This window comes from Physella acuta, unplaced genomic scaffold, assembly GCF_028476545.2.
Source record: "Physella acuta isolate Inbredline_101_S28 unplaced genomic scaffold, ASM2847654v3 ptg000054l, whole genome shotgun sequence".
NCBI classification, from domain to species: domain Eukaryota; kingdom Metazoa; phylum Mollusca; class Gastropoda; family Physidae; genus Physella; species Physella acuta.
In genome coordinates this window covers 41,432-69,040 of record NW_026731574.1, presented here as the reverse complement: position 1 = coordinate 69,040, position 27,609 = coordinate 41,432, and the positions used below count along the sequence as shown (strand labels likewise).

At 41.3% G+C, this 27,609-nt stretch overlaps 1 protein-coding gene across 1 annotated transcript; it reads left to right on the top strand.

The window, feature by feature from the left end:
- The first annotated feature begins 488 nt into the window (after positions 1-488).
- On the top strand, positions 489-24,030 carry LOC131946985 (vang-like protein 2). Its single transcript, XM_059308057.1, has 11 exons — positions 489-565; positions 4,394-4,441; positions 18,490-18,649; positions 19,241-19,354; positions 19,463-19,597; positions 19,900-20,019; positions 20,334-20,552; positions 20,984-21,112; positions 21,357-21,569; positions 21,856-22,138; positions 22,729-24,030. The coding sequence occupies exons 4-11, from the start codon at positions 19,241-19,243 to the stop codon at positions 23,157-23,159; spliced, it is 1,644 nt and encodes a 547-aa protein (XP_059164040.1). The 5' UTR covers positions 489-565; positions 4,394-4,441; positions 18,490-18,649; the 3' UTR covers positions 23,160-24,030.
- Positions 24,031-27,609: the final 3,579 nt, after the last annotated feature.

The following is a 27,609-nucleotide window of genomic DNA, read 5'->3' as shown; positions in this document are numbered from 1 at the left end:
TAGAGACGACCTTGTTTTTTTTTAATGAGAAGTCATTTGTAGAAAATAAAATATTAATGTATCACAGCTTGAAAACGACACATAAAATACACATTCAATAATTTACGCCAAGCCACTTCTCTCCCCATTATCTCCACCCCCCCCCCCCCTCCCTCTCACCAACACAGAATGAAACAAATGACTAAAAGACGCTTCTTTGTGAGACGCGTTCCGATAGTCAAGGCAAGATTTCGATACACTTCGCCGCCAGGTTTTGCTTGGTTCTCAGCAGTGTAGGCCAAAAGTAATTACCTGGCTCTTTCTTTTTACTCCCACTGCATTTAAATCGATTTATACATAACGCTTAGAAAAATAGGTATCATAGAAAGAATTGCTCATTGCCTAAATTAAAATAAATTATCGTTGATTTAGTTTGGTTTGATAAAAAATTAACATTTTTAAGTTACAGAAGATTTATTGTAAACTTTGGTGGGAGGTTTTACTACCAGCTCGGGAGTCCAAAACATGGCTGACTGTGTGTACGAGAAGGGACGGATACCGTGAGAGGAATCGAGCCATTGTTGAGGTAAACTAGACTATAGTTTCTCGTGAGATTGCTTTTTAAAATCCTCACAACCTTCCTTGATCTAATAATAATTATCAGTTACGCATAAGATTAATGAAGCATTTAATATCTTTCAAATATGCGGCGTCCTCAAAATAATAAATTTTCATCGACAGTGACACTGACAGTCAGGCTTTCATTTCTTACGGCTTAACATTACAAAAACAAAAAAAAAAAAAAAGAATATTTTGAAAATTATTAGGCAAGCCATTTTTTTTTACTAGAATCTAGATCTAGACTAGATCTAGATCTATTTATTGAGGTTCATACTCTTAATTATAAGAACTAGATTCTAGACATTCTTTGGAATCTAGAATCTAGTTAATCCAGACTAACACTCTAACACAAGGTAAACCTCCATTTTAGCGTAATTTATTCTCCGTTGCTTGTTTACCTCCAGTTGAGCGTATTTTATTATAATAACCGAAACACACCAAAACATTAGAAAAACACGATTTATTTTTTGTATTGTATTTCTGTTTTCACAAATGAATAAAATGAATGTTTAAAAAACACGACTTATTTATTTGTATTGTATTTTTGTTTTAACAAATGAATAAAAAACAACAAAGAGACTGACTGAAGTGCTTTGTTGGTTACAAAAATAGAGATGCACACTTTGTACAATTAAGTGTTCCAATTTCAACTAAACTGAATAAAAGTATTAAAAGGCACAATGATGCTGCCGAAAGTTGGCCGAGGGGGGGGGGGGGGTGGAATTTGGTGAGGGATGGCTTGGAGTGTTAGAGAAAGTGTGACAACTCACGTTGTCATTTTAAAAAAAAATGTTAGAGGTCGTCCATAAATGACGTCACACTCGTAGGGGGAGGGGGGGTGATTTTGTGACGGTGTGTGATGAGGGGGGGGGGGTTCAGATGGTGCTACGTCATTTTGGGGGGGGGTCTTGCTTTTTGTGATGACACGCTTTTTTTTACGATTTTTACCTCCCGCCTCCCCTCCGTTACACGTCGTCACAAAAAGTCAGACCCCCCCCCCCCTAAAATGACGTCACACTTCAGCCTACAACCCCCCCCCCCCCCCCCTCAAAATTTCTGTTGAATTTTTCTTAAAACATCGATAATTTTTCCAAAATCTTGTCAGAACTCTGTCAACATAGAGTATTTTGATCAATTCATATTACAATTTATTAAAACCGTTTTCTAAAACGTGAAATAACGGCTAAAACTTGTTTTTCTAACATTGCTTTTTTATAATGCAAAAAAGGGACGTCACACCATCTGAAACCCCACCCCCCTCCCCCTCATCACACACCGTCATAAAATTGCTGACCCCCCTCTCCCTTACGAGTGTGACGTCATTTATGGACGACCCCACATCAATTTTTTTTGAAAGTCAGAAATTTACTCATACAAAAAAGGGAAGGATGGTAGATTTACTATGAATTTAAATAACATACAACTCTATAGTGAAATAATTTTTTCAGTTTTAGCAAAACTGTCAAATTAAAAAACACAGAGTTTGTACATTTATTGCATAAATAATAAATACAAAACAGAATGATTAACAGCGTATCAGTTTCACCATGAGACAAATGCCTTTTTTTAAAAAAAAATACAATACAACTAAACAAGTCGTGTTTTTTTAAATATTCATTTTTATTCATTTGCTAAAACAAAAATACAATACAAAAAATAAATCGTGTTTTCCTAATGTTTTGGTGTGTTTCGGTTGTTATAATAAAATACGCTCAACTGGAGGTAAACAAGCAACGGAGAATAAAATACGCTGAAATGGAGTTTTACCCTAACACAAACATGTAACTTAAAAAATACTAAAATAGACATGGAATTGAAACAGGGAGCATCATGAAAGGTTTTGTTTTTTAAAACTCAGATCAATAAACTCACAAATCTGTCATTTTTCAGCTCTGAGGTGAATAGATCTAGATAATAGATTATCTAAATCTCTTACAATGGCCTAGTTAGCTAATAGAATTACTAAATAGAAAAATCCGAAGTGTCTGGGAATAGCCGTAGGCCTATTATTTAATTTAAGGCTGATGCTAGTCGGAAAAAGATATGCATGCGCAATGGAGAGAAACTACGACTTGTCATCGCGGCGATGTTATCGATGGTACTGCGCATGCGTGTGTTTACAACCGCAGAACCCTAACAGTACCAACCCTAGCCCTAATCCTATCCCTGACCCTAGCCGTAGGTTACTGCGCATGCGCAGAGCTATCTTTTGCCGACTAAGTGGTTGGGGAGAAAAATCTTCTTCCGAGTAGTCACTTCGTTAATTTAATAATTAGGGCTATTCACAGTCGTGACTGTTTTTGATAGATTTAATGTTAAACGGTACACAGCATGAACCTGAGTGGTCAGGTGGGTGGCTGTCATGTAGGATGGTGCAGGTTCTAACCCATCAAAGGCTTACATCCCTTATTATTAGAACTCCTATTTTATTTTTTGCCGTTATTCATGAAAGGGTTAGGACCTACTTTTGTCAATTTTTTTTTTCATTTATGCCGTGATTGCTGGCATATTTGCAGAAAAAACCCCCGTCCCTTAGATTTTTGCTAAGAGAAAAAACTTCGGAAAAGTGTGAAGGAAATTGTAAACAATGACTGATTAAATAGGACATGTTTTTTCACATGATATTTATTCTATGTGAATTTTAAATGGTAAATGACAGTTGATGAGCAATGCGATCTACTGACTAAACTGATGCATAATTAGGCCTAATGTTTATGTTGTGGTTGCCAGTATATTGTTAATTATTTAATTTAACTAGGCATTAAATACTATTTTACAATTAGGTTAGGCATATCTAAATTCTAGATTAGCACTGACATTAGCAATTCCTATTAGTATTTAATTGACATCTCTATTTTAAGACAGTCACAGTATTGTTGGACACTGGTATAACACATACCCTAACATTAAACAAGAGATTTTACTTAAAACTACTAGCAGCTTAACACACCTTTTTGGAAGATGAAACAATGGTGCAAAATATATTTTCAAAATACATATTTTTTTGGGGGTGGGATGGGGTGGTTGGGCATGCTCATGGGGGAGGGTCCCTCCCTGAGAGATGGCCCTAAAGAAACCCTTGTTACAGAACACAGTGATCATGTTGATACTGGAGAGATTGGCCAGTAGCCACATTTTCATTTCATCTGGTTCATTACCTTCAATCTTATCTTGGGCTAGTTATAATATTGTAACCCAGAGGTTAGCAAACTTTTTCTTTAGCAGAGCCATTTAAAATCTTCAATCAAACAATAATTGAGTCATCAGCATTTGATAGGTGGATGGTAAAGTTAATGTGTGCATAATCATTCTGGGTTGTTGTGCTTTAGATATACAGAAAACAACTCACTCCCTCCCCATTAGAGATAGAAAAGATCTTAAGATATGCTAGATATACAAGGCAAACGCATGTGTTAAGTTCGATGACCACAGTTGGCCATCTCCTGTTGGTCAGATAGGGCAAATAAATAATCTACAACAGTAGACTGGCTAACTGCCCAGCATCTTTTAACAACAGTAAAAAAAGTATCATAACTAATCGATTTTTCAAAACAATAAATCTCATTAAAATTTCATTTAGCAAATATTTTACTGTGTAAGTCTGAAAAATTCTATGTTCGCTATGTATTGGAGAAGGGCGGATTCAGGTGTGTCCACAGAATTTAAGTCACCATGTCTGACCTGGGTGGATTTGAAGACCTCCTTTACACCAGTCCTTCAGTATCATTATTCTTGCAACACATTAGGATTTTATCAAACTAAAGCTAACCGGTTAAAATTTCTTCTGTTTCAGATACATGATAGTTTCATACCCGAGTTTTAGGATTATATTTATGACATCGTAAGTATAGAATTTAACATTTTTTATGGGCCTAAATTATGTAACAAAGGTTGCCACCTGATTATATGGGCACCAACACACTACCTGGGTTACAAAACCTACTGTTTCCATTCCCTGCCTTTTGTTGTGATTCTCCACTTTTATTTTATGTCAGAATTTTGTATATATATAATACGTTGTATATATGTATCATGTTGATATAGTAATTTTATGAATCTTATCCATCTTTAATGGAAATTTTAGAACGTAATACAGTAAAATAAGAGGTTAAATAAAAAGAAAAGAAGACATGTTTCTAATCTTGAAAAAGTGTGCTTATCTATTGTAAGTTTAGTACTTTTAAGGAACAGCTGAAACTATTGTCTTGTGGTCAGTATGTTACACCAACATTTCCATTGGTCACTCTCACAAATATCTTGGTATCCTTGGCTAAGCAATACATATACACATATTTTGATAGTTTGTTTATAAATATGCTGGGATCATAGCTGAATTTAAAAATGGGGGTTATCCGTTTTAATATCTGCTCTAGTTGTATGCAACGTTAAAATAAGATATACATTATTAAAATAAGACATACATCATTAAAATAAGACATACATCATTAAAATAAGACATACATCATTAAAATAAGACATACATCATTAAAATAAGACATACATCATTAAAATAAGACATACATCATTAAAATAAGACATACATCATTAAAATAAGACATACATCATTAAAATAAGACATACATCATTAAAATAAGACATACATCATTAAAATAAGACATACATCATTAAAATAAGACATCATTAAAATAAGACATACATCATTAAAATAAGACATACATCATTAAAATAAGACATACATCATTAAAATAAGACATACATCATTAAAATAAGACATACATCATTAAAATAAGACATACATCATTAAAATAAGACATACATCATTAAAATAAGACATACATCATTAAAATAAGACATACATCATTAAAATAAGACATACATCATTAAAATAAGACATACATCATTAAAATTAGACATACATCATTAAAATAAGACATACATCATTAAAATAAGACATGCATCAATAAAATAAGACATGCATCATTAAAATAAGACATGCATCATTAAAATAAGACATGCATCATTAAAATAAGACATGCATCATTAAAATAAGACATGCATCATTAAAATAAGACATGCATCATTAAAATAAGACATGCATCATTAAAATAAGACATGCATCATTAAAATAAGACATGCATCATTAAAATAAGACATACATCATTAAAATAAGACGTACATCAAGGTCATGATCCTAGATTTATATAGTTTTCACTCACCTCTCACAGAGGTACACAGGACGACATGGTCAAATGGTAGAGCTTATGACTGATGTGACTTCTAACCCAAAAGTACTGAGCTAGATCCAAGGTTTGAATATTTCTGATGTCCCTGAGTCCACCCAGCTCTTATGAGTACCTGGCTCGGGTTAGGTAAACAAAATAAAGGTGGTTGGGCATAGTGCAGACCACACTATCCCCTTGTTTGCTTAGGTAATTAAAACAGATGAACTCTGATTCATCTGTGTTGGGCATGGAATGTGTAAAGATCAGAGGTGCAGGTTTATTATAGATTAATATTGATATCACAATTTAAGTACCCGCTGTCATATATATTTTAAAATTTTGCTTCTAGTTAATATGTAGATTAGTTTGTGTTTATTGTAACATTAACATTTTGTTCTTAAATTTAACATCCACCCCAAGAATCATGCCAGGTACTCATTCCATGCTGGGTAGACTCATGGATTCCTGGTAGCATTCATGTGCCCACCCACTCTGTCTATAGAGGGATTGTGTGTGTTTATATCCCCTACTGTCATTTACCTCTTTAGGTGGCTGGGTGAAACATGTTGCAGACACTTGGTGTTTAGGATTAGGGTAATCACATTGTCTCAACCCTCTCTCCATCACACATCATCACAAATGTCCGACCCCCCCCCCCCTCCCCCTGTGTGTGATGTGATTTATGGTGACCCTCCTAAGGACCACAGATAAGTCCTACAGTCTATGTCCTATAGACTTGATTTTGTTGACTACCGTACTAAGCTAGAATCCCTTGCTTAGAAATAAATGATCACGTTTTCTGAGCTTCCATTCTATCCTTTGATCTAACAGCACCATAATCTCTGTGTAAACCATATGTTAATTTATTGCTTTGTGTGCAGCATAATTTTATGTCACACTGCTGGTAGAATTTATGAGGGGAGGCCGCGCTTTTAGCGAGAGATTTGGGCCTTTTTATTTACCCCCACTGTAGTTACCTATTGAGTCGACACCTGACTGTGAGTTACCTATTGAGCAACATTCCCTCTAAGGGGAAAAGTCTAGTGTGCAACTTGTATTTTGTGTGCGCGGTGTTCTAAAAGTCTTATACAAGGATATGTGTATTTTACAAAATGACTGTGCGGCCGGTTCAAATCTACTGCGCGGCTAAGAGGGAAACCTGCTATTGAGTGGACGCATTATCTGACTGTTGAGTTACCTATTGATTCGACACCTGACTGTTGAGTTACCTATTGAGTGGACACACCTGACTGTTGAGTTACCTATTGAGTGGACAGCTGACCGTTGAGTTACCTATTGAGTGGACACACCTGACTGTAGAGTTACCTATTGAGTGGACAGCTGACCGTTGAGTTACCTATTGAGTGGACACATCTGACCGTTGAATAACATGGGCTGGAACTAGACCCAACCAGTGACAGCTGTGAGGCCGTCTATCGCTTGTATCGTTGTCTCCTCGCCCGGCCGCTTGACTCCCCTGTGTCTATCTCTAGCTGGATCAAAACAGGGGCGTCGCCCAGGGGGGAAATCTAACAGTATTTGTCAGCAAATAAAGCCAGTCAGCTCAAATCCTTGGGTCAACGTTGTCTGCACCGCCGAATCGGGATCGGTTTATGGGTAATCGGCCTTTGTTGGCTGTGTCGGTGGATGAGTTACTGGCCGTTGTCTGCGGGCATGCTTTCTTCCCTTGTGTTTGGCCAGGCCCTCTAAATAATGTCCTTGGGCTTGTCGCCATTTACAACTGGCTATTGGCTATTCTATCGTTGGGGGGGGGGGGGGGGTGAGTGTTTTTCTTCTCTTCTAAATGTATTGGAAATTAGAGCGGTTATGTTATATGTCAACCCATTAAATATTGTTAAACCACACTATTTTGTCTCCCATTTCCCCCCCCCCCCCCCACATCTTTTTAAGGTCCCAAAGTGTAACACCAATCTTCCCCCCCCCCCCCCCCCCCCACCCCACCACATTTTTACAGCCCCAAACAAAGTGTGGCCCTAAACATAGTGTGATATGAATCTGTTTCTCACAAGCTGAAGCCAAACGTTGATTGTTATCTGAGGTCTAATTTCGTGCGAACTCTGCCAAGTTTGTTCCGTTATGTGGCGTAATAATGTGATCCAAGTTTTGAGCCCCACTTGTGTGTCGTTGAGAAAACTAATTACCGCCAGTGAAATGATGTGGGGGAGAAGCACTCGCCCGTGGTGCCGCAACAAAGCATATTGCCATGTAGGTTATTGATCGGGCGTGTGAAGATCTTCACTTGTTGAATGGCCGACAGTTGCCGACTAGGCTCGCCACGAGCAGCCCAGCCATTGACGGGATCAGAGGCCGAGCCGTGGGACAAGTGCTGATTTGTACTGGAGATTAACTGGCCGACCCCGAGTTGTCTCAGTTTGTCGTGTGACGAGATCTTCACACGGTTCCTGTGTAGGGTGTGTGTGTGTGTGTACAAATTGTGTTCAATTAAAAAAAAAAACAACACCCCGAACACGCGTATAGCAGATCAAATTTCACGTTTATTCAACACATGACAAAGTCCAAGAACATGGCAGTACCTTGGGTGTCTTAGAGTATTTGAAGCTTTTGAAAACAACTAGGCTTTTGCCTTTTATTTCACTGGTAATCAAAACAACTAAGATCTCTGTACAAAAATCTTCTATCGGCGACCGTGGAAAGTCGTTTTAATGAAGAAAAAAATCGATTTGAGCTCAAAAAAATGGAAAGTCAATGTCTCAGGGATTCAAAGAAAAAGTCGATGTTTCAAGGATTTTAAAAAGGTATTGACAAAAGTCGATATTTCTGGAGTTATAAAGAAAACAATCTTAATGATTGAATAAAAGAAATGGTTGTTTCACAATTTTTTGAATCAGAAAGCTTGACGAAGTTTACAATATCATTAAACTACTGTAGTGTGGATACAAAGTATATAAAAAATGGTACTGTACACTGTAAGTAAACACCATTGTTAGTATACATTTCATTACTGGACGACTAAGAAAATGATACAAATGCCAGTCCACCCATGTGCCAGTCTATAATGTGTATTATTCCCACGCGTCTGTGGCGGGCTACTTTAAGACGTGTAATAGAGCAATTGGAGCAAGCGCCTCACTCGATGATTCAACATCTATTGTCATTTTTTGGGTAGCGGAGCTCATCATGTCGTCATCACAGCGTCATTGTTCTCATCCGTGTCCTATAAACTTGCCCCCCCCCCCTCCTTTACCCAACACACCATCATTTAGACCCAGTGAGTCTATTGGGCGAAAAGTGTTTCCTACAATATTCAGTAACGAGCCGGCCCGCGGCATAACATACGCCGCTATTTAGTTGTTTCTAATTTTCAATAATTCATAATTTGTGAATTCGACAGTACCAACGCTGACACTGAAAATATTTCTTTAAAACACTATAAGTAGCTCGTTAAGGACCATAACCCTCCCCCCCCCCTACGTTTAAAATCGTTGGCTCTGCTTGTAAACATTTAGAGTGAACACAGCTCACTAAAACCATGTAGGGGTGGGGAGGTAGGGAGAGCGTTTGCAGCTTGTTTTCTAACGGCTCGAAGAAGAGAATTATATATATAGAAGATAGATGTTCTCAGTGTATGGTAAAAAAAAATAGCTGATGGCGCTGTTGTTAATTAGATCTATCCCCCCCCCCTCCCAGACTAGGGATGGTTTAGTACGTAGTTGGGTGGGGCTGACTGTCTGCAGATTTGGGATGGGTTTTATCCTGCGCTATTCTCTCCCAGGCCGTTACTTTCCTCCTTAATCCCCAGCTCTAATTATGGGAGGTGAACTGAGGCGTTCTGTCGTATTGAAACTTTTCTCTCAGGTATCAAAAGATCTTTTGTCAAACCCTGCACAGTTCGCGTGCGTTTCTGATCGACGCGTCATGGAGTCAATATTTACACACGTTCAGAACCGTCATCACCCGCTGTGTTTTTATGTGGAACATGTTTTTATTTTATTATGTTATTTACATACAGATAGCTTTCATACACGGCTTTATTCGAGAACAGCAGGACATGTACACTACAGCTAGGCATCTAGACAAATGTCAGTAGTTGTTGTAGGGTAGATGTCTAACTTAAATGATGGTTGATGTGATGCTACTATGAAGTTGTGATGTTGTAGGGTAGATGTCTAGCTTAAATGATGGTTGATGTGATGCTGTTGTGTAGATGTCTAGCTTAAATGATGGTTGATGTGATGCTGTTGTGTAGATGTCTAGCTTAAATGATGGTTGATGTGATGCTGTTGTGTAGATGTCTAGCTTAAATGATGGTTGATGTGATGCTGTAGTGTAGATGTCTAGCTTAAATGATGGTTGATGTGATGCTCCTGTGATGTTGTAGTGCAGATGTCTGTGTGTGACTGGTGTGTGGTGTTGTCTCTCCATGTCGTTGCTGGTCTGTCGTGCCATTCCCCCATCTTTGTGTTGATTGCCATCAAAACGACACTGTTTGCTGGTTAACGCTGTGATTATTCTAGAAAAAAGAGCGTCCACTATGTAACAAGTGTAGGTGAGGTTAGGTGGAAATTGCCGGGATGTGTAAAACTGTCGTCACAACTAGTGAGGTATAGTCAGAGGTAAACTGGGAGCGTTAAACTTAACATGTACTACCTCACACGTGTGCTTGTAATTACATTCATTTTTGTCTGGTGATTTACCTTTTTTTTCCCCCTGCCGATTACGTACTTCATAGAGAAAAAACTGAATTTGAATTAGCGAGGAATTGCTTGTCTTATTTTCTGGTTAACTGAACATGTAGGTAAGCCTCGCGAGTGATCTCCCCTTGCTTATCCTGGCCGGGAGATCAGTCGGCTCGGCTCGATACACGGCGCGCGTCATTTGCTGCGGTCTAGACCAGACCACAGGGAGTCTTTCACCGTCTTACCTACAGTCGTACCCCCACCCCGGCACATTATTATTGAGTGGAGACGGCTTACCGTACGCTAGATGCCCGGGTGTACCGTAGATGCCGGGGTGTACGCTAGATGCCGTGGTGAACGCTAGATGCCGTGGTGTGGTGTACGTTAGATGCCGTGGTGTACGCTAGATGCCGGGTGTACGCTAGATGCCGGGTGTACGCTAGATGCCGTGGTGTACGCTAGATGCCGGGGTGTACCGTACGCTAGATGCCGGGGTGTACGCTAGATGCCGGGGTGTACCGTACGCTAGATGCCGGGGTGTACCGTACGCTAGATGCCGGGGTGTACCGTACGCTAGATGCCGGGGTGTACCGTACGCTAGATGCCGGGGTGTACCGTACGGGACGCCGCACGACTTGATTGAACGACTATCAGCCGCTCACAGCTAGTCCACCCCATGCCCCATCCTGCGATCTCTCGTGGGATTTAATTAAAGTCTAGTACGGGTTGCCCGTGTACACTGGTTTTACCTGCATGTAGCCGTGTCTTGATTAGCTCTCCCGTCTCCGTTTTGTTTTTGTTACACGTTAATGTAATTATGACTACACGTTGATGTAATTATGACTACACGTTAATGTAAACACGTTAATGTAATTATGACTACACGTTGATGTAATTGTGAGTCAAGTTTTTGTGAAGTCCCATCTTCCTCACCCCTGGTATACAAGTCCCATCCTCCCCACCCCTGGTATATGTCCCATCCTCCCCACCCCCCACCCCCTGGTATACAAGTCCCATCCTCCCCACCCCTGGTATATGTCCCATCCTCCCCACCCCCATATATACAAGTCCCATCCTCCCCACCCCTGGTATATGTCCCATCCTCCCCACCCCCATATATACAAGTCCCATCCTCCCCACCCCTGGTATACAAGTCCCATCCTCCCCACCCCCATATATACAAGTCCCATCCTCCCCACCCCTGGTATATGTCCCATCCTCCCCACCCCCATATATACAAGTCCCATCCTCCCCACCCCTGGTATATGTCCCATCCTCCCCACCCCCATATATACAAGTCCCATCCTCCTCACCCCTGGTATACGTCCCATCCTCCCCACCCCTGGTATACAAGTCCCATCCTCCCCACCCCTGGTATACAAGTCCCATCCTCCCCACCCCTGGTATACAAGTCCCATCCTCCCCACCCCCATATATACAAGTCCCATCCTCCCCACCCCTGGTATACAAGTCCCATCCTCCCCACCCCTGGTATACAAGTCCCATCCTCCCCACCCCTGGTATACAAGTCCCATCCTCCCCACCCCCATATATACAAGTCCCATCCTCCCCACCCCTGGTATACAAGTCCCATCCTCCCCACCCCCATATATACAAGTCCCATCCTCCCCACCCCCATGTATAAGTCCCATCCTCCACTCTCCATTGGATACAAACTCCCCACCCCCACAGGACTTCTGTAGATGACAATGACTATCATATGGATGTATCAGATGGCACTGTGATCATCTCTCCTTTGTGTTTTCTTCTCAATAAATCACAGTTAGACTGACTAGAAAAAAACGTAGGTGTTATTTTGTGGGTTAAAGTTATCCAGGCCAGAAACCCCATGATGTTATCCAGATTAAAGTTATCCATGCCTGAGTAAACCAGACAAAATTTGATCTGTTGGGTGGGGGGGGGGGGAGTGGGGGGGGGGGGGGGGTATTAGATCTTGTTTTCACCTGTTGTACCTGGAGATGTTGTACCTGATAAAGGCTGGCTCATCTGATTACCTGGTGTCAGCTAATCTCTCCTCCACTTTGGGAGATCAACCATGTGACACTGATGTTGATGTTTATCAACTAACCCTAATCCCTGCTGGTTAATTTATAATCCCACCTTTCTGGAAGGTAAACAAAGATGTCAATCTACAGGGAGATCTCGGGAAGATTCTAGAATAAAAAGGTTTTGGTTCTTTGCTTCGTCATGTTTTCCCCCTCATGTTATGTAACTGACAAACATTTTCATATATCCCAGTATAGTCACAAGCAGCTTCCTTTCTTTCTCCTCATAGAAGGGTAACTCCCCGTCCCCCCTTACGATAATTTTTAGTTTTTGTAAACTTAGTTATAACTAGGACCAATATGGAAAAAAAACTTCAAGATTCTATATGTCTGAGGAAGTATTTATTTTACTCCATGGTTCTATACTATAGTCTGCCTTAGGAAATATTTGTTTTACTTTTTTTTTTCTAACTATTACAAAAAAACTTTTTAATATTTGTAGCTAACACTTGCAATAGATTCAATAAAATAGTGTGGTATTTTTGTCAGTTGGGTCATTTAGTACCTGTAACCCCCACCCTTGGTCCAAGTTTTAGCACCTGTAACCCCCACCCTTGGTCCAAGTTTTAGCACCTGTAACCCCCACCCTTGGTCCAAGTTTTAGTACCTGTAACCCCACCCTTGGTCCAAGTTTTAGCACCTGTAACCTGTAACCCCCACCCTTGGTCCAAGTTTTAGCACCTGTAACCAGTAACCCCCACCCTTGGTCCAAATTTTAGCACCTGTAACCCCCCACCCTTGGTCCAAGTTTTAGCACCTGTAACCCCCACCCTTGGTCCAAGTTTTAGCACCTGTAACCCCCACCCTTGGTCCAAGTTTTAGCACCTGTAACCCCCCACCCTTGGTCCAAGTTTTAGCACCTGTAACCCCCACCCTTGGTCCAAGTTTTAGCACCTGTAACCCCACCCTTGGTCCAAGTTTTAGCACCTGTAACCCCACCCTTGGTCCAAGTTTTAGCACCTGTAACCCCACCCTTGGCTTCCCTCACCTGACCAACACACCTGCTGTTGGGGCTTCCACCTGTCCTCTATTGTCCTCTGATTTATGTCAGCCTGCCACCCTGCTTTGTCCACTCTACTGACCCCTGGCCAACTACACCAGCAGCTTGTTGTTCCTGTATCTGTAACACATTTCATCTTCAAATATTTAATCTTCTCTAGTCCCTACTTGCCTTATTGAAAATTTATTCAGTCTCTAGTGCTAGTGTTTATTTATCTTAAACAGTTTACATTTAGCCATGATAGAATTTTACTTTTGTTTGGTCAGCACTGTGCCCATCCATCTTTACCTAACCCATATCAGCTTAAGACAGGATACAACTACACTAATAGCATGATAATCCTAATCTAATCTTAATGTCTATTTTTATGGGTGCACCTTAAATCTAAGCCTAGACCCCTTTGAAAGAGGATGTTTAACTAGATTGGACAAGAAACATTATGTTTAAAACTGTTACTATGGTTGGGGGGTGGGGGTGGGTAGGGCTGAATTGGTGGGAAAAATATTGATGGAAGGCGAGGGGGGGGGGATTGACAGTGTTAAAGCAGAGTACAGTCAACAACATTTCATTCTGCTTTTAGCCAATCAGGGCACATCTCCTTGTTTAAACACTAGACACACTGTTCTGATTGGTTCAATTTGTCTCAAGTGTTGAAGCATTTTATGTAGATTAGACATAGTAAATAATACAGTTAGAGCAATTCTATATAGACGGGGGTAGATAACTTTTAGCTGTACTTGTTCTCATGTCCAACAGACAAGACCTTTCATGATAACCTAGTACTAGCTGTGTATCAGTCCTTTAGTCCAACAGACAAGACCTAGTACTGGCTGTATCAGTCCTTTAGTCCAACAGACAAGACCTAGTACTAGCTGTATCAGTCCTTTAGTCCAACAGACAAGACCTAGTACTAGCTGTATCAGTCCTTTAGTCCAACAGACAAGACCTAGTACTAGCTGTATCAGTCCTTTAGTCCAACAGACATGATGACCTAGTACTAGCTGTATCAGTCCTTTAGTCCAACAGACATGATGACCTAGTACTAGCTGTATCAGTCCTTTAGTCCAACAGACATGATGACCTAGTACTAGCTGTATCAGTCCTTTAGTCCAACAGACAAGACCTAGTACTAGCTGTATCAGTCCTTTAGTCCAACAGACAAGACCTAGTACTAGCTGTATCAGTCCTTTAGTCCAACAGACAAGACCTAGTACTAGCTGTATCAGTCCTTTAGTCCAACAGACAAGACCTAGTACTAGCTGTATCAGTCCTTTAGTCCAACAGACAAGACCTAGTACTAGCTGTATCAGTCCTTTAGTCCAACAGACAAGACCTAGTACAGGCTGTATCAGTCCTTTAGTCCAACAGACAAGACCTAGTACTAGCTGTATCAGTCCTTTAGTCCAACAGACAAGACCTAGTACTAGCTGTATCAGTCCTTTAGTCCAACAGACAAGACCTAGTACTAGCTGTATCAGTCCTTTAGTCCAACAGACAAGACCTAGTACTGGCTGTATCAGTCCTTTAGTCCAACAGACAAGACCTAGTACTAGCTGTATCAGTCCTTTAGTCCAACAGACAAGACCTAGTACTAGCTGTATCAGTCCTTTAGTCCAACAGACAAGACCTAGTACAGGCTGTATCAGTCCTTTAGTCCAACAGACCTTTCATGATGACCTAGTACAAGCTGTATCAGTCCTTTAGTCCAACAGACCTTTCATGATGACCTAGTACTGGCTGTATCAGTCCTTAAGTCCAACACTACAGACAAAAACTCTCTTGATATCAAAACTTCAAATTACCAACACTCCCATGGGGGGTAATAAAAACAGTTTTTATGGTACTTGGTTTTTTATAATGTATTTACCTGGGCCCAATGGAGGTCAAAAGGTTACAGGTGTACCTATAGATCAGGCCTGAAGAAGATTCTATGCTGGCCTTAAGACTGGGGACACTTAATGGCTGACACTCCTTGAGGTGTTGGTGTGACACTTACCTGGTGTTACCTGGTAGAGTTTTGTGTCATGGTGGTGGTCTCACTAGTTCTGGTGTTACCTGGTAGAGTTTTGTGTCATGGTGGAGGTCTCTCTAGTTCTGGCGTTACAAGTGTGAAATACATTGAACATTGTATGACACATATTCAGCCAAAGTTTCAAGACAATAATCAAATATATTGACACATGTTTTAACTGTAGTTATCTCTATGATTATTTATTCTAAATATTTTATTTTTTTACCCACAATGGGCAGCTGTAGATAGACAGGCTACATCATGTGGGTACCCATTTGTTCTAGGTCAAACCATGAACATTTGATAACCATAAAACTTCCAACCTACACAACCAACCAACAGACACCCACCAACAAACATATACAACCAAACCACCAACAAACCAACCAACCTACACAACCAACTGACACCCACCAACCAAACCACCAACAAACCAACCAACCTACACAACCAACAAACCAACCAACCTACCTACACAACCAACCAACCCACCAACCAACCCACACAACCAACCAATCCACCTGCATAACCAACCTACCAACCAACCCACCTACCAACCTATCCTGACATCCACCAACCTAATATTCCTACCCTGTCCCCCAACACTCATGTATTGCCAACTATCAGGTATAGCTCTGTCTGCTGCCAACTACATGTAGGACAAGCACCAGTGCATAGAATGTATTAGCACATTTCTTGAATGGGTTAAATGGCTGAGTTTTGAAACCTTTTCATTCATTTGTTCCCTGTCAGGCAAGCAGATCATTATTTTGTACTTTCATTTCCTCCTGTGTTCCCTCCCCTTGTGTGTTACCTCCCCTTGTGTGTTCCACTCTCCTGTTGGAATATGACTCATAATATTTCATATTCATATGCTGGGCTATAGGCACAGCAGTCTAAAATAAACTGGAAAAATGTTAAACACTGGCAGCACCAATCTCTTAGTTCTTGAACTTCCAGCTTTGTTTACAACTTTAAAATCTATAATGGTTTCAGTTGTTTAAAAGCTGGTTGAAATGGCTTTGAAAATTCCTGTATGACAGGAAAAATTTTGGTGTGTGAAGTAACTTGGTTCACCTAGAAGACAAGTTTACATATTCAGGGCCATACATATGTTTCCATGCACATAGATCAAATTATATAAACAAGCTTGTACACAACATAAACGCACTACACTTATAAACTACTATAAAAGTTTGAATTATGTATACAATTTTGCAAGGTATTCATATGGTATTGTATTGTATCTATTACTCTCAGACTTAGTCTGATGTCCTCTACCTATAGCCTTATGTCCTACCTAGTCTCATGTCCTGCCTAGCCCCATGCCCTAGCCTCATGTCCTACCTAGCCTCATGCCCTAGCCTCATGTCCTACCTAGCCTCATGTCCTACCTAGTCTCATGTCCTACCTAGCCCCATGCCCTAGCCTCATGTCCTACCTAGCCCCATGCCCTAGCCTCATGTCCTACCTAGTCTCATGTCCTACCTAGTCTCATGTCCTACCTAGTCTCATGTCCTACCTAGCCTCATGTCCTACCTAGTCTCATGTCCTACCTAGTCTCATGTCCTACCTAGCCCCATGCCCTAGCCTCATGTCCTACCTAGCCTCATGTCCTACCTAGCCTCATGTCCTACCTAGTCTCATGTCCTAGCCTCATGTCCTACCTAGCCCCATGCCCTAGCCTCATGTCCTACCTAGTCTCATGTCCTACCTAGCCTCATGTCCTACCTAGTCTCATGTCCTACCTAGTCTCATGTCCTACCTAGCCTCATGTCCTACCTAGCCTCATGTCCTACCTAGTCTCATGTCCTACCTAGCCCCATGCCCTAGCCTCATGTCCTACCTAGCCTCATGCCCTAGCCTCATGTCCTACCTAGCCTCATATCCTACCTAGTCTCATGTCCTACCTAGCCCCATGCCCTAGCCTCATGTCCTACCTAGCCCCATGCCCTAGCCTCATGTCCTACCTAGCCTCATGTCCTACCTAGTCTCATGTCCTACCTAGTCTCATGTCCTACCTAGCCTCATGTCCTACCTAGCCTCATGTCCTACCTAGTCTCATGTCCTACCTAGTCTCATGTCCTACCTAGTCTCATGTCCTACCTAGTCTCATGTCCTACCTAGCCTCATGTCCTACCTAGCCTAATGTCCTACCTAGTCTCATGTCCTACCTAGCATCAAGTCCTACCTAGCCTCATGTCCTACCTAGCCTCATGTCCTACCTAGCCTCATGTCCTACCTAGTCTCATGTCCTACCTAGTCTCATGTCCTACCTAGCCTCATGTCCTACCTAGTCTCATGTCCTACCTAGCATCATGTCCTACCTAGCCTCATGTCCTACCTAGTCTCATGTCCTACCTAGCCTCATGTCCTACCTAGCCCCATGCCCTAGCCTCATGTCCTACCTAGCCTCATGTCCTACCTAGCCTCATGTCCTACCTAGCCTCATGTCCTACCTAGTCTCATGTCTTACCTAGTCTCATGTCCTACCTAGCCTCATGTCCTACCTAGCCTCATGTCCTACCTAGTCTCATGTCCTACCTAGCATCAAGTCCTACCTAGCGTCATGTCCTACCTAGTCTCAAGTCCTACCTAGCCTCATGTCCTACCTAGTCTCATGTCCTACCTAGCCTCATGTCCTACCTAGCCCCATGCCCTAGCCTCATGTCCTACCTAGCCTCATGTCCTACCTAGCCTCATGTCCTACCTAGCCCCATGCCCTAGTCTCATGTCCTACCTAGCCTCATGTCCTACCTAGCCTCATGTCCTACCTAGCCTCATGTCTTACCTAGCCTCATGTCCTACCTAGTCTTATGTCCTACCTAGTCTTATGTCCTACCTAGTCTCATGTCCTAGTCTCATGTCCTACCTAGCCTCATGTCCTACAGTCTCACCTAGTCTTGTGTCCTACAGTTTGATGTCCTACCTACTGTCCGCAGCAGTTACAGTTGTATTTTCTCTGTTCCAGGTCTAGCCACCCTTGATGTCATCAGGTTGGAGCTGACCAATAGGACCTGTGGGAGCTGACCAATAGGACCTGTGGGAGCTGACCAATAGGACCTGTGATCTCAGGCATCAATTTCTGGCAGCAGTTGGAGGAAACATCCTGAAACAACCCCACAGCAAAGGTCAGCTTTTTAAATCATTCATTCATACATTCAACTGTTATTTAAATAATTCACACATTCAACTTTAAAAATCATTCACATTCAACTTTTTAAATCATTCACACATTCAACTTTTAAAATAGATTCATTATTTTTAAAAAATTTAATTAGAGGGACACTTACAATTTATTGAAGATTTCATTAAAACATACATCCTGAGTGTTGTATAAATATAAAATTAAAGGATTGCCTGTTTATCCCCAGTACATTCTTAAAATATTGATTACCATAATGATTAATTAGAATTCGCAAGTAATTTTTTTAACCATAAAAATGATTTTCTGGATACTTCATCAAGGGAGACAATTTTGTCAGCAAACACAATAATCCATATTTTTTTTATCGTGTTCTTCTCATTAGCGTCCACTATATTCTGTTCTTGTTCTGTTAGTAACAATGGATTTCAAATCCTTGTACACCGGTGTGTTATTAGACAAATGTGTTTTGTTACTGGCAAATCTGTGCAGATGGGATTGAATCCTGTCTACCCATGTTGTTCTTGTGCTGTAGTCTCCATACTCATGTTAACTGTCATTTTAATCTGACCTTTAGATGGACGGAGGAGAGAGTGTGAGGTCAGCCAGGAGTGAGAGGTCGGAGAGGTCACACAGGAGCCATGGAAGCCATCATGGGAATGGAGGTCATCGGCACCATAACAGACCACAGGTCAGTGGTTTTTTTTTTAATTAGTTTATTTTGTGTATCAAAAATGTGAGGGACTGAAGCCCCACTTTACCACACACGTCTAATGATGCATGATTTTACCTGTGATAGGTTCCATCTAGAGCTGGCAGCAACAGGGGTATGTCCAGGGGCCTTGACCCTGATAGAGATGACCGGTCAGTGACCATCAAGACACCTGGTCAAGACCTTGACATGGAGCGTGGAGAGGAAAGGATTGAAGTGCAGGTGGGTTCAGTGATAGATTAGTGGGTTCACAGGGTTCACTGACAGGTGGAGAGGAAAGAATTAAAAAGCAGGTGGGTTCATTAATAGGTGGGTTCACAGGGTTCACTGATAGGTGGGTTAGACTAACTACCTACTGTTGATTTGGTGGCCTCTACCACTTTCACTCTTATCTAGTTAATCTGATGTCCCTTAATTAGATGATCCCTAATGTAAGTTAAAGTAGATCCCTGACCCCATCTATTGACTCTAGGTGATCCCTAATGTTAGTAGATCCCTGACCCCAGCTATTGACTCTTGTTTAGGTGATCCCACAAGATGACAACTGGGGTGACAACACCACAGCAATAACAGGCAACACCAGCGAGACAGGCTTCTCTATGGAAGACTTGAACAAGTTCGTTGTCAAGGAGACAGACAGACAGGTAGGTCAGCCAGAGATCTGGCAGTAAAGACAGTTGATGTCTCAAACATATCATGTCCTCAATTAACACACGTGTTAATTGTCAACATGATTTATATTTTAAAATATTTTTGTTGTAATTCTTAAAATACAGCTAATTTCTTACAGAAAAAACTCCAATAATCCAACATTCTTGCCACAACATAGCTCAATTAGTTTTTTTACAATCCTTAAATTTAAAATAAGTAAAACAAATACAAAACAAAATTTTTAAAAGATGTGTTTTGGTTTGTGAAGGAAGAGAAGAGGTTGTAAGGAGAAACTTTTCATCCCCAGGTGGGTGTCAACTGCGCCAGGTACGTGGGAACAGCCTTGACCGTGGGCCTGAGTGTCATCGCCTTCCTGTCACCTATAGCCATGCTGCTGCTCCCCAAGCTGGACGTGGTCCAGTTGACCTCTGGGGACTGCAAGCCAGAGTGTGAGGGGCTACTCATTAGTTTTGCCTTCAAGCTCCTGGTGCTTCTAGTGGGGGCTATAGCTCTCTTCTTTAGAAAGGTAGGGAAGCAATAATGGCTTAGGTATTGTTTAATTTGTTTAATAGAATGAGTGTAAAAACTTAAAATATTATCAATAATGTGATATGGTACTACACCCCACGTCAACATTTCTGGTAGTAAAACCCTTTTTCTGGGTAAATATTTGATTAAATTACCTACTTAGGTATTTCTATAGCCTACTTTATATTGCATTTTTAACACTAATTTTTCATGACATATTAGTCTAGATGAAATAAAGTAAGGATAGTTTGATGTGGTACAGTTGGTTTCATCTGTCATTTTGTGACTGTTTCATCCCTTCACCTTTATCCATAAATGTCATGTCCCTACTGTATTGATTCCTAAATGTCATGTCCCTACTGTTATTGATTTCTTTATCCACAAATGTCATGTCCCTAAATGTCATGTCTGTATTGATTTCCTCCCCAGCCAAGAGCCACCATGCCCCGTGTGTTTGTGTTCAGAGCCATAGTTCTATTCCTGGTCTTTGTGTTAACATTTGCCTTCTGGCTCTTCTACGGGGTGCGCATCTTCAAGGAGAAACAGGGAACATACGAGGTGAGTCCCATAGGCTTGTTCTGTACGGCTGTGTTTAGTTTGTTCAACATGTTATCTTATAGACCTCTAGCCTTTTCTTGTTTTTAACACTTTCTATCATGTATTTAAGTTGTTGATTGATATTTTATTTTACCCTTAATTACTAATATATCACTAGTTTTGTAAAGTTATTTTTTCATCTTAAAATGTGTTCATTGAATGACTTGTTTAAAGTTGGTACTAACGAGCAGTGTTTTGCCACCAGGGTATAGTCCAGTTTGCCCTGAGTCTAGTGGACAGCCTCCTGTTTGTCCACTACATCGCCATCATCCTGTTGGAGATCCGCCACCTCCAGCCCCAGTTTGCCATCCGTGTGGTCAGGTCACCTGATGGTGAGGCTAGGGTCTACAGTGTGGGACTACTCAGTATACAGCGGGCTGCTGTCCACATACTGGAGCAGTACTACAAGGACTTTGATGTTTGTCACATCTTTCATTCCTTTACACACAAGATTACGATTTTTTTAGCTTTAGATTATCTTAGTTTTTTTATGTTTGTAAACTTTTATTTGTTGTTTTTTTCCTTTTTTTGACTAATAGTTAAGTTTCTTCCATATTTAAAAAAGTTAAAACGCCCCTTGTGTAGGCTCTATTTAAATTAAAATAGCTTTGTGTTTAAGTAAAATTAGTGTAATTATTGTCCTTATTATCGTGTAATAGTTGTGTGACAGTTTTCTCTAAAACAATGCGTATCAAATTTTTCAGACTTACAATCCTTACCTGGAGAACGTGACCAAAAAACACAGCAAGCATTCCAGCACGGCTTTCAAAGTTTACGACATTGACGGGAACGCCCAGAACCAAGCAGGGAACCAGGGCAGAAACCGGGCGGTGTTCCCTGCCGCATCCAGGCGCAGGGAGGCCGGCCACAACGACCGGTTCTATGACGAGCAGGAGTATGAGAGGAGGGTGCGCAAGCGTCGCGCCAGGTTACTTGTGGCTACAGAGGAGGCTTTCACCCACATCAAGCGCTTGCATGATGAGCAAGGCAAGTCTTTGTTTGACACTTGTTTTATATTGGATTTTTACAGATATTTTTTCTGTCTACATGGTCATCATATCTTATCATATCTTTATTAATGTATCAAACCTCTGTTCCTTAAAAATATTTTTTCCTCTGTTAGTGCTGGCCATTATAAGCTTTCTTACTTCCTTTCCATAGGGCCAATTATACCTTCATATTTCCTTACCCCCTTCCCCAGGCCTGACTTCCTTATAAACATCTCTCCTTACATGTTGTCCCCAGGCCCAGCTATCCCCATGGACCCAACTGACCATTCCTTATAAACATTTCCTTACATGTTGTCCCCAGGCCCAGCTATCCCCATGGACCCAACTGACCATTCCTTATAAACATTTCCTTACATGTTATCCCCAGGCCCAGCCATCCCCATGGACCCAACTGACCATTCCTTATAAACATTTCCTTACATGTTATCCCCAGGCCCAGCCATCCCCATGGACCCAACTGACCATTCCTTATAAACATTTCCTTACATGTTATCCCCAGGCCCAGCCATCCCCATGGACCCAACTGACCATTCCTTATAACAATCTCTCCTTACATGTTGTCCTCAGGCCCAGCCATCCCCATGGACCCAACTGAAGCAGCTGCCGCAGTGTTCCCGTCCCTGGCCAGAGCCCTACAGAAGTACCTGCGTGTGACACGCCAGCAGCCCCGCTACACCATGGAGGCCGTGCTCAGCCACCTGGCCTGCTGCATCTCCCACGACATGAGCCCTCGGGCCTTCGTCTCGCAGTACCTCACCCAGGGCGCCGTCGTGTGCGGGAACGAACAGGAAGTGAAGGGCACGGAGCGCTGGGTGCTGGTGTGTGAGCAGCTGCTGACGCGGGAGCTGGACAACAGGATGGTGTTCCAGTTAAAGAAGGGGCCCGTGTCCCTGCTGTGTACCGTCACAAAGATCCCACACTTCAGCCTCACGGAGGAGATGATGCATCCCAAGTCCAACAAATTTGTACTCAGGTTAAACTCAGAAACTTCCGTCTGATTTTTATAGGCTGAATCACCGGGATAGATTATAAACAATTGGGCTCTGTCAAGGGTCTGATTACAATACATACCACATTTTAAAAGGGAGTTTCCAAACCCAACTGGCACACCAGGATATGAAAGACAGATGTGAATCAAATCTGGCCAGTTTCTGTGGATTAACTCTGTGGATAACTCCAGTACATATCCGTCTCTGCTAGCCACAGCTGACTGTAAAGACTATCTGTATACAAGTTATTTTATTCATACAAGTACTTAAAATATTTTGAACTGGACAACGTGAATTTAAAAGCTCAAGAAAATTTCTACTTGTGTATCTTTGAGCTGTTTTTTTAAACCTGTTCTCTCTGGCAGCTACCTGCATTCCAGTCTCTAGGTAGTGGTCAGCAGTGAGACCCCACTGGTCACCAGTTTTCTATTTGAGCTGTAATCCTTCAGACAAAAGTCACCCCACACAGCTGCCACCCCCACAGAGAGACAGCTGATCACCCTCCACTAACAACGCTCCACCCACCGGTTGATGAAAACTAATTTGGTTGTGTACATTTTCTTGATTTAGTTGTGAGCTATGGAGATAAATATCACAATGTGAGCAATAATAAATTCTAGGTAGGCGTCAAATTACAGGAGTGGAAGTGTAACCCAAATGATCCAATCATTTCAATATCTGATTGAATGACTATCTCATCAAGCAATCTCATCTTGTTAAATCTCATGTTGAATGAATCACCTGTAATCTCATTATTTCTCAGAGTTCATGGAATCTCAGAGAAAACTAACCCCAAGTTTAGACAAGGAGATAACTTTTGTATTACAGCTAACAGTTTGTGTAACTACTGCAAGAGTGTGTGTGTGTGTAACTACTGCAAGTGTGTAACTACTGCGAGTGTGTGTAACTACTGCGTGAGTGTGTGTAACTACTGTGAGAGTTTGTGTAACTACTGTGAGAGTGTGTGTGTAACTACTGCAAGTGTGTGTGTGTAACTCATGCTTGCGTGAGTGTGTGTGTGTAAAGTTGTGTGCGCTGTTACCCCTGTAAATAGTTGATGTAAATATATTCTTGTGGAACAATCAAATTTTCTACACTCAGATCTCTGGATAATTGGGTGACAATTTTGTGACGTGCTCTCTTCTGTCATGTCATGTTTTTTTTACAAGAAGTTTGTGAAGATCATGGCTAGATTGTATCTGTATACAATTTTGTGAATATCGGGTAAGAGGTTTACTAAACATTTTTTTTTGAGCAACCCCCTTTATATAAGAGTACCCCGGCCTGGAGACTACATGACAGACTGAAAGAATGAAACAGATAATTAGCACAGTTGATTGGGTAAACAAGGGGAGGCTACCACTACCACGTAGGCTCCTGTCCTTGCTTCACAGCGTACCTGCTCCCCTCCACATGACGTATTTCAGCTATTGCTACAGCCAGCACTAGCTTGTTATAGCTGGTCCACACATTCCTCTAGCTAGCCAGACACCCAGATACTTCTTGTCCTCTAGCTAGCCAGACACCCAGATACTTCTTGTCCTCTAGCTAGCCAGACACCCAGATACTTCTTGTCCTCTAGCTAGCCAGACACCCAGATACTTCTTGTCCTCTAGCTAGCCAGACACCCAGATACTTCTTGTCCTCTAGCTAGCCAGACACCCAGATACTTCTTGTCCTCTAGCTAGCCAGACACCCAGATACTTCTTGTCCTCTAGCTAGCCAGACACCCAGATACTTCTTGTCCTCTAGCTAGCCAGACACCCAGATACTTCTTGTCCTCTAGCTAGCCAGACACCCAGATACTTCTTGTCCTCTAGCTAGCCAGACACCCAGATACTTCTTGTCCTCTAGCTAGCCAGACACCCAGATACTTCTTGTGTTTTTAACTGCTGGTCCATCCTCCCCAGGGTACCCAGACTGGACTACGCTCAAAGTTTGGAGTGTTTTAGTGTAACTTTCAAAAGCTACAGCAGATTTATCTACCCAATGTTTTTTACACATTTTATTTTATTGGTGTACTGTTTTATTTGTCCATGAGATTTATACACAGCTTACAATCAAAGAAACTCATTTGCACAAATCTCATTTTAAAAATGGTCTCCCATTATTTGGCCAACACTTGAGTTATTTTCATCTAGCTTAGATTCACATTTCAAGTTTTTTTCAATTCATGCATATCATATTAGATCATGTGACACATCATTTTCACACACTGTAGATCATGCGACACATCATAATCACAGATATATATACCTTGATCTGACCATTTGATGCGACACATCATAATCCCACACTGTAGCGCATGTGACACATCATCATCCCACACTGTAGCACATGTGACACATCATATTCCCACACTGTAGCACATGTGACACATCATAATCCCACACTGTAGCGCATGCTTTGCTCACTACCTTGACCCATCCAGGCAGCATACAAGCACAAGACAAAGCCTACCAAAAAAGCATTGACCATAGCTTGCTATGACCTCCATTAACTTATTGACCAATCCTTGTTGTAATTAGTTTGTTGGCTCAGTGACCAGCTGTGTGGTTGTGCTAAAGCAAATTTTTGGGTGTAAATTTTTTTTTTCAGTCTCATTATTTTTGTCTGGTTTTTTAAAAGTTTTACACTGTTACAATTTTTTTACAGAGTAATATTGTTGGGTTACTGTAAAACCCCATGTTTTTAAGTATATTTTACAAACACTGAGATCTTGTCTGCTGTTTACCTTTAGTTGTCCCTGGGTTACACTTTGACTTGGCCATATGTTATAAAAACTGTTCTATAAATATGTACACATATTTCATCTTTAGTGGAGCCATGTATTTCCTTGTTCATGGATTTTTACATTATTCATCAAGAATTAAAATACACTAATTGTTTTGATAATGGATCGTCACATATTTCATTATTAATGGAGATACACTTCGTAAATGGATTTATAATATATTATTATTCATCATGAATTGAACTACACTTTTGTATCATAAATGGATTCATACATAATTCACAATGAATGGATTAAAACCATGTTTGAAAAGAATCTGAGGAATGAATGTTATGTTGAAATGTACCAAGTTAAATTATAAGTTGATCGGATGTGTTTGTGGTTACTACTGCACACTGTCTGGTTGTCTTGTTGTGTGGGGTGGTACCACCAGATGTCAGGTTTAGAAAATTGTGAAGTAAAAGTAGGATAAGTGTTTGTACTGAAAGGTTTGAACCCAAACCCATGAAGCTGAGTCTGTGCCAGTTAACATCAACAAAAGTTAGCATTTGGGGGAGATGTTAACTGTAAACATCTGGCAACTTTTGAGTTTTGGTTCACTGATATGGGTGATGGTGGCTTTAACTGTAACTACCACAGTGATATGTAATGTCGCCATGTATTGACCATCAACTGGCCAGCTTACAAATAGCTGTGTGGCCTGTGAAAGTGGTTGTGTGGCCACATGCTGACCACCCAACCCATCCACTGACCATCATCCAGTTGTCAGTGTGTGGTTGTGTGGCCACATGCTGACCACCCAACTCATCCACTGACCAATTTTCAGTTGTCAGTGTGTGGTTGTGTCAAAGCTTGTAGTGCCACTCTGTGCCAGACATTATTTTTGTAACCCATAGACTTCCTGTCTTTGGCTATTATGGTTGTGCTATTTTTAGATGAACGGAAGTGTGTCAATGCTAAAAATAACTTTATTAACCACTGAGTGTGGGAGCTGTGTGGGGAGCTAGACAGCTCAGAGCTAAAGTTTTGTGATCTGACTGGACCAGTGAATGACCAGTGTAACTGTGTGAAACTCAGCCAACTACTGGACACTGTGACAGATGAATGTGGAAGTATGTTTGACTAGCACTAGACATGATGACCAACTGACTAGACTGTGACAGACTGACCAGTGTGTACATGACAGACTGACCAGTGTGTACATGACAGACTGACCAGTGTGTACATGACAGATATGTGTGTGGTACACATGTGTAGAAGTGTGTGGAGGTCACCGATGTAAACCCTTGCCTAAATTGTTCTCATTTTATTTTTGAACTTACCGTCAGTGTCGTCCAGTTTTTAGAGTCCTATACAAAATGTGTATAGACATGTTCCATTAAAACACAACTAACTTATCACACGGCTGGTTTTCTTGTTCTTTCGTTAGTAAATGTTTGCTTCTTGTGCATAAGTTGAAATAATGTTGGACTACAAAAAGCAACTTATAAAGTGCTATCTAATGTAGAGCACTTTATTTCCAGTAAAGCTATGAGATTCCAGTGACAAAAACTCTCACAGCTGATTATTTTAGCTGACCAGATACTTGGGTCATTAAATTATTTTAGTTGGTTCCTCAAATTATTTTAGTTGACTTGATAATTGGATCAACCGAAAGTCACGAGTTGGTACCCTGTATCTCCCCCCCCCCCCCCCCCATTCCCCCACCCACACACACCTAACTGC

Coding starts and splice junctions, on each gene's coding strand:
- LOC131946985 (XM_059308057.1), top strand. CDS start 19,241: ATGGACGGAGGAGAGAGTGTGAGGTCAGCCAGGAGTGAGAGGTCGGAG. Junction 19,598..19,899: donor AGGAAAGGATTGAAGTGCAG/GTGGGTTCAGTG, acceptor ACTCTTGTTTAG/GTGATCCCACAAGATGACAA. Junction 20,020..20,333: donor TCAAGGAGACAGACAGACAG/GTAGGTCAGCCA, acceptor TTTCATCCCCAG/GTGGGTGTCAACTGCGCCAG.